General features: G+C 34.6%; 1 protein-coding gene across 1 annotated transcript in view; it reads left to right on the top strand.

Moving 5' to 3' along the window:
• Positions 1-8,401, top strand: part of LOC106878470 (polyamine-transporting ATPase 13A3) — an 84,883-nt gene that overhangs the window by 36,732 nt on the left and 39,750 nt on the right. Inside the window, exons 7-11 of the mRNA XM_052974130.1 lie at positions 541-620; positions 2,516-2,593; positions 3,610-3,679; positions 5,669-5,803; positions 7,343-7,412. Coding sequence (XP_052830090.1) covers positions 541-620; positions 2,516-2,593; positions 3,610-3,679; positions 5,669-5,803; positions 7,343-7,412 — 433 coding nt within the window. The remainder of the gene's footprint in view (positions 1-540; positions 621-2,515; positions 2,594-3,609; positions 3,680-5,668; positions 5,804-7,342; positions 7,413-8,401) is intronic.

The following is an 8,401-nucleotide window of genomic DNA, read 5'->3' as shown; positions in this document are numbered from 1 at the left end:
AGACGAAGACCAAATGAACCATGGTTCATTTGGTCTTCGTCTTCGCTAATCGTGCCATGCGGACATTTATTGTGGTTTTAGAGTCAGGATTTGACTGCTATTTTTTCAGCGTGGTGGTATCTCTTGATACCCTGTATTATAATTTTAAATAATTATATATATATATATATTTGTGTGTGTGTCTTTGTGTCTGTTTGTCCTCCACTGTTGCAACACTTAGGGCGGCCATTATTTTCGGAACAACCTAATAATTAAAACTTAGTAACAAAGTTAGTCTAATCCTCTATGACCCTCCCCATAAAATATATGACTTTATGCCTATGTTAAAAATCATTATCTTCATTGTTGTTATTATTTGCAATGTTTGTGCAACCGAAGATTTGGTTTTTGAATTTGTTTGTTTCTCATTCTTAACAATACAATGTTTCTTTATTCCTCTTTTTTTTAATTACAACTAACGAGGGGTGGGTGAGTCTGAAAGACCTTCATGTATCTGCATAAATCTTCATATCTAACATATATTAATTTTGTCTTTTGTAGGAATGGTCTCTCAGATATTTTGATTACCAATATGTCAGATATATTTGGGACATCAGGTTGCAGTCTTTTAAAAGACTGGAGTAAGTAAAAATTGTTTACAATTTATTGTATAAAATATATAAATTACACGTGTATGTACTTGTGTATGGTCGTATGTATGTACATGTTTATGTATGCATTGGCATGGTTATAGTTGATGCATGCTTTCATACAGCTATTTTCTTTGTGTTTTCTTTCTTTTTATCTTCCATTTATCTTTCCAAAGTCAAAAAATTAGGGTGGCAGAGGGGGGGGGGGAAATAAACAAACAAAAAAACAAAACAACTTTCCTTCTCTTTATATCATACTAATACAAAATCCTTTATATAAAAATTATTTGTTGCATCTGCCATCATCATCATAACCATTTTTAATGTCCACATTTTCATGTTTGCATAAATTGCATGGCATTTATTAAGGCAGATTTTCTACAACCAGATGCTCTTCCTCTCATCAACCTTCACCTGTTTGAAAGCTAGATAATATTTCCCTTATTCAGGCATATTTTTCATGGTGCACCGGAAACGAGCAATCTCACTTGTATGACAATGATGCTCATTTACAAGCATTATATGATGTCTAAACAAAGAGAGAGAGAGAAAGAGACACACACACACACACACACACACACACACACACACAAATGCCTGAAATTTCTGGGGAAGGTGCTAATTGATCACGTCAATCCTTGTGCTCAACTGGCACTTCTTTTATCAAATCCGAATGGATAAAAGGCTAAGTTGACCCTGGTGGAATTTGAAAAGCGGATGAAATACCATTAAGAATTTTGTCCAGTGTATTAACAATGCTGTCAATTTGCCAATAGTAATAATAATAATAATAATAATAATAAATGATAAAAAAATATTTCTTCCCTCACACTGCCTTTCACTTGTATAAAACACACATACAAACATCTCCTCCCACAACATTTATTCAAAATAGCTTTCTCTACAGCTGGCTACCAAACTTGGCACCAAAACCATTTTTGTGATAAAGAAGCTAGATATCACCGAAGAAAATATTACTTGTCTTTTCTAAAATATTTGAAGAATTTTTTTTAGTTTATGATAGAATTTATTATCCCCACCTTCTTTCTTGGATTTTTTTTTCTTTTATATTGTAAATCAAATTTTAGTTCAGTTTTAAAAAATAAAGAAACAAAAAATGCTTTCATGTTTTTGAAATTGTATATTGATCAAACATCTGATTCCATATGATTAGGAATTGGTGGAATGATAGGATCTATAATTGAAATTTGAAATCTCTTTGAAATTTTGTCTTGAAGAAAACAAAATTATTTTAAAAAAATTCATTAGAATTTAAATTTCAAAAATATTTCCCGTTTATTTATAAAAAAAAATTAATTTATAAAAAAATTTATTAGAATTCAAATTTCAAAAATATTTTCAAATTAAGTTTTTTCTTTTTTTGGTGCCACTTAAAGTACCAGTGCCATGTAAAAAACACTCAGTACACTCTGTAAAGTGGTTAGCATTAAGAAGGACATCTAGCTGTAGAAGCCCCTCGAAAATAGACACTGGAGCTTGCTTAGTGCAATCCTTTGGTTTGAACCATCCAATCCATGCCAGTATGTGAAATGGACATTAAATGATGATGAGGATTATGATGAATAAATTTCAATTTTAATGGTGGAAATTTTGAAAATTCCAATCTGTGTTTCCTTGTCAATGAATGTTTATGAAATGAAGCTGATCTTATGATAGAATTTAACATTGAGCAAAATAATGTTTGTACTACTTCATTGTCCTTATAAATAGGCTGAGTATTAAAGACGAGTATTAAAGACATACATGCATGCGTGCGTGCGTGCGTTCATACATACATACATACACACATACATACATACTTGAAAATGTAATTTTTTTTATTTTGCTTACTTTAATATTTACCATTATTTTCTGCCATTCTCCAGAGATCTTTCCACCAACATTTATTGTAAATCACTCCTAGAAGATTTCCATGGACTCAGCAAAGACGTACAAGCACAAAAGTAAGTTTTCCACCATTCTCATATATCATTATTATTATTGAGTGAGAGAGCAGTGCATGCCATCAAAGTGACACTGAGGTACAAATATTTGAAACCCAATACATCCATCATGATTACCTGTCAGATAAGGCTACACCAAGCACATGCATCACAACCATATGTGCACAACATGGTGACCTCATATCAAGATGAACAACACATTGAGCTGGTAGAGTCCTCAACTCAGACAAAATGCTTTGTGATATTTCTTCTTGCTCTTTATGTTGAGACTTCAAATTCAGCTGAGGTTGATTTTTGCCTTTCATCCTTTTGGGGTCAATAATGTAAGTACCAGTTAAGTACTTGGGTTGATGTAATCAACTAACTCCTCCTCCCACTACAATATCTGGCCTAATGCCAAAATTTGAAACCATTATTATTAGTAGTAGTAATGTTACTATTAAGACAGCAAGCTGGCAGAATTGTCAGCACAAGATCAACTTTGCTTTCATCTTTTGAGATCAATAAAACAAAATACCAGTTTAGTACTGGAATTGATGTAATCTAGCCATTTCCCACAAAATTTCAGGCCTTGTGCCTATAATAGAAAGGATTATTATTATTATTATTATTATTATTATTATTATTATCATTATTATTATATGTGTGCATGAGTGTGTGCATTGATGCATATATGTCCCTGAGGGTGTTTTTATTTACCAGTATGTACTGTTGTGTTCCTCTATGTTGAAATCATAACTTTGTGACTTCAAGACATAAAGCTTGAATAAATTAGTATCCAATGTTAATAACTATTAAGGTTGGTGTCACAGCTTGGCCAGTCTAATGACTGAAACGAGTAAATGAGTAGTACCCACTGAAAATTTAACCTAACAGTTTCTTTGACAATGACTGATCTGCAGATTGAAGCTTCAATGGTTCAAACTCTATCATGCCAACGACATTGTCACCCTTCCGTTATGGCATTTGTAGGTTACCTTACATTTCTTTTTTTTATTTATTTCTTTATTTAACAGACGTCAGATCTATGGAAGTAATGACATCATCATTGAAGTGAAGTCTTACTGGAAACTTCTTATATATGAGGTAAGATTGCTTCTTTTTTCAACTTTCTTTAGGATTTTCTTTTTCCAAATATATTTTTTCAAATATCAAAACTAAGGTGCCATGTAAAAAACATAGATGTGGGTGCTGGTGCCATGTAAAAAGCACCCAGTACACTCTGTAAAGTGGTTGGTGTTAGGAAAGGCATCCAGTTGTAGAAACCAAGCCAAAACAGACTATGGAACCTGGTGAAGTTCCTGTCAAGCCATCCAACTCATTCTAGCATGGAAAATGGTTGTTAAATATTGATGATATGAAGATGATGATGATGATGGTGAAAATCTTTCAGAAAGCCCAGGACCAGCTGTGTGATTAAGAAGTTTGCTTTGCAACCACATGGTTTCAGGTTCAGTCTTTCTGTGCAGCACCGTGGGGGGCAAGTGTCTTCTACTATAGTCCTGGGCTGACCAATATCTTGTAAATGAATATGATTGCTGGAAACTGTGTGGAAGCCTAGCCTAGTGTTATTGAGCTGTAAATGACAGATTTGGTGTTCACAGCTGATAAAGTGAAACAACACAATAATGCATGCATCATTCACAGTCCATCTTGTGTTTTCACACATAGCAAAGAGGAGATTTTTTTCTTTCAAAACTATCTCTGCAATGGAAAGTCTTCTCATGTCTGACTGCATTCGACCATGTTGAACATGAATTTACATGAATATGTATGTGCGCGCGTGTGTGTGTGTCCCTGTCTTTCAATGCTTGGCAACTGGTGTTAGTTTGTTTACATCCCTGTAACTTAGCAGTTCAGCAAAAGTAACCGAACAGAATAATACCAGACCTAAAAGGAATAAGTACTAAATCTTTCAAGGCAGTGCTCCAGTATGGTAACGATCCATTGATTGAAATAAACAAAACAATGAAAGAATAAATTTCTGGAAAAAGCAAAACAAAACAACAACAAAAAAAAGGCATCTTGTTTTTCTTTTGGTCAGCTTCTTAAGAGCAGATCTGTGTTCTAACCACCTTCATTCTGTCATTTTATTCAGAGACAGTATACCTTGGGCTACATAATTCATTTTGCCCTTTAATGTTGTTTAGGCCCAAGTCAACCTTTGATTGAGCAGTTTTATGATCAAAGGCGATCCAGCTGTGACCATCCCACATCAAGCTATTCAGAAAGTATATTGATCTATTGATCAGAGATGTTCTAGTTGTGACCATGCGATCTATTTTTACATAGCTGTGACTGCATTATTCAATGTGAATTTTTTTTAAACAGTAGGCTTTGATTTGAGGGAGATTTGGCTGTTATTTCTAGCTAGTTGTGCCATTGTAAAGGAGCTCCTTCACTGGCTTGAATTAAATGTGTTCCATATTGTTGCATGCTGCTGCACATTGTTGCACCAGGTATATACTTTCATATTTTTTTAGACCAATAGCCATGTGGTTAAGGTACTGGACTGCTGACTCCCTGGTCATATGTTCAATCCTTACTGTAGATACAATAGCTGCGTGGTTAAGGTCCTGAGCTAATAACTCCATGGTCATGTGTTCAAACCTTACTATAGACACAATAGCTATATGGTTAAAGTACTGGATTACTGACTCCATGGTCAGGTGTTCAAACCTTGCTATAGATGCAATAGCTGTGTGGTTAATGTCCTGAATTACTAACTCAATGGTCAGGTGTTCAAACCTTACAATAGTTGTGTGGTTAAGATACTGGACTACTCACTCCATGTTCATGTGTTCAAAACTTGCCACAATTGTCATATGTCAATTGTGTATAGCATATAAAATCTCCTTACCTCAGTCTGCCTACCTGAATAAAAGTTTCACTCTTCACAATTGAGTGTTTGCAGTTTGAAAAGAGATCCTTAAAAAAAAAAATACTTTCCACTTATTTAGGGAATCTTGGAAAAAATGAATAAAATAACAAAAGAAAAATATTTTTGCTTTTTTTTCAATTATATCACATCATATTTGTCGAATGTTAATTAATTATCTGTTAATTATTTTGCAGATTCTCAATCCATTTTACATCTTCCAAATAGCCAGCATCATTCTCTGGGCTGTCGATGTCTATTATTACTATGCTGGTTGTATCTTCTTTATTTCCTGTGTGTCCATAAGCATCTCATTGTATGAAACCCACAAAGTAAGCACATCCATTTCTCTGTCTGAGTCGCACTGTTTTTTTTGTTTTTATTTACTCAGTGAATGATGAGTTTGTAGCTGATGTGTGGGGAATATCTCATCCACATGATATATATATATATAAACCATTAATTCAGACATTTCTCTCTCCATTTTTTCTCTCTCTCCATCTGTTTTCTTTCCTCATTCCTCTCTGTAGAAGAGCATAAGCTCAAAACTTTAAGGACTTCCATTTTTCTGAGCATTTATTACACTCTGTTTGTTGTTCTTTCACCTGTTTTTGTGTGTTTTTGTATAATCGTGGACCACACACACACACACACACACACACTAATGTTTGTATGATCAGTTGTAATAAAAGCAATTTTACATTAATCTGATAGGTTACTCTATACTTTTGTACTTACCTACTTACATTCTTTTGTGAACCTTCAAAATTTTCCATTACAAAAAATTTGACACACCCAATTACTGAGTTTTTAAATACTGCACTGAACATAGAACATTTGATCCTTACATTGTCAAAGCTAATTATTAAATCCAATATAACCAACAACAACTAAAACTACTGTCACATGTTAGCCCTACCTACGTCCTTTTTGTGAACCGCTAAAAGACAATCCCATGACCTGAATGTGACACACTTGAATATACACACCTATCTACAAAATTCTATGTACATATATATTCTAAGCAAAACATATAACCACAAATGTAATCAATAAGAATATCTCCTAAACACCTCTCTATTGCAAACTGCCTTACAACCCAGCTACCTCTCCACTCAAACCCACATACTCAAGGAAGATTTTTAACTCAAGAGAGACTATATTAAGCCAAGATTAACTTTAATGCATTAGTCTGACAATGGGTGAGCTAGCTGAAATTTTGAAGTCACTGCCAATAATATTCTTGTTTAAGAATAATACATACATGCACACATACATACATACAGGAGTGGTTGTGTGGTAAGAAACTTACTTCCCAACTAAATGGTTCTGGGTTCAGTCCTACGGTGTAGCACCTTGGGCAAGTGTCTTCTACTATAGCTTTGACCCGACCAAAGCCTTGTGAGTGGATTTGGTAGACGGAAACTGAAAGAAGCCTGTCTCTCTCATTTATTTGCTTTGGATTCTTTGAATGCTAAAAAGATGTATGTGTAGTGTTGTGTGGTTAAGGAGTTTGCTTCCCAACCACATGATTTCTGGTTCAGTTCCACTGTGAAGTACTTTGCACACGTATATTTTACTATAGCCCTGAGCCAACCAAAGTCTTGTGAGTAGCATCCAACTGTTGAAAATCTGCCTCAATGCAAATTCCGTCTTTTACTAGGGTCAGTAAACAGAGCTCCAGTCATATACTGCGAGCAAATCAGTTGAGTGATGGGGGTGGGTATTGTCAAAGGGTTTTTTTTCCTTCATAAGTTTGTATTATCTTCATAGTTTCTTGAAAATTCCTGTCTTTTGTTGTTTTTAATTTTATAATAAACTAACCTTCTTCTCACTCTCTCTCTCTCTCTCTCTTTTTTTGTCTCATACAGCAAAGCGTGACTTTACATGATATGGTCACTTCTGCCAGGGAGAAGATTCGGGTGCGCAGAAGTGATGACCGTAAGTGTTGATTTAAAATTTGTTGTTACATAGCTCATCATCATCATTCAACATCAGTTTCCCATGCATGGATTCCACGATTTGACAGAGGGCTGCACCAGGTTCCAGTTGTCTGTTTTGGTATGATTTGATTGGCTGGATACCCTTCCTAACACCAACCACTTTACAGAGTGTATTGGGTGTTTTTTTAAGCAGTGCCAGTACAGGTGCTGGTCTATGTGGCACTGGCATGGGTGCTGTTTTACTCAGTGCTGGTTACAGGTGCAGTGCCGGCATGGGTACTCTGTTATGTGACCCTAGCACAGGTGCTTTTTTTTTTACATGGCACCAGCCTTGATGCATTTTATGTGGCACTGACATAGGTGCTTTGTATGTGGCACTGGGACAGATGCTTTTTACATAGAACCAGCATGCAAAGACATTTATTTGTTTATTAGTATGTTCATTTGTTTATCTATTTGTTTTGTCTCTCAAAGAGATTTGATAGTTTTTCAAAATTTCCTTAAGGACTAAAATAAGTTTGTACATTTGTCAACATAATTACGAACAAGTCATACATTACTCTGCATCACAGCATTGAATTCTTTCGTTTAGAGTTTTTTTTTTTTTTGTACCATACCCTGATGAACATTCACACATTGATATCCCCATCAATCCATCTTTCCATCCAAACAGCTGTTTTCATATATATGCACATATGCATGCATGTGGATCTGTATATGGAAACAGCTGTTCATTCAATGATTTTCTTTCTACATACAGTGTAGTCATATAACAAAGTAACAGAATGAGTCAACTGGTGTTTTCCTATTAAATTTCACTATATTTATTGTATTATTTCTTTTATTTGTAATACATAATGTGTGTATGTGTGTGTATCATCATCATCGTCAGTTAGTGTCCATTGAGCAAGACTTCTGCCCGCCCCCACCAAAAAAAGCACCCTTAAAAAAAAATTTTTTTTTCTTTTTTGACACAAACTCCCCCTT

The sequence above is a fragment of the Octopus bimaculoides genome, chromosome 17 (assembly GCF_001194135.2).
Source record: "Octopus bimaculoides isolate UCB-OBI-ISO-001 chromosome 17, ASM119413v2, whole genome shotgun sequence".
NCBI lineage: Eukaryota > Metazoa > Mollusca > Cephalopoda > Octopoda > Octopodidae > Octopus > Octopus bimaculoides.
This window is presented reverse-complemented; position numbering and strand designations above follow the sequence as displayed.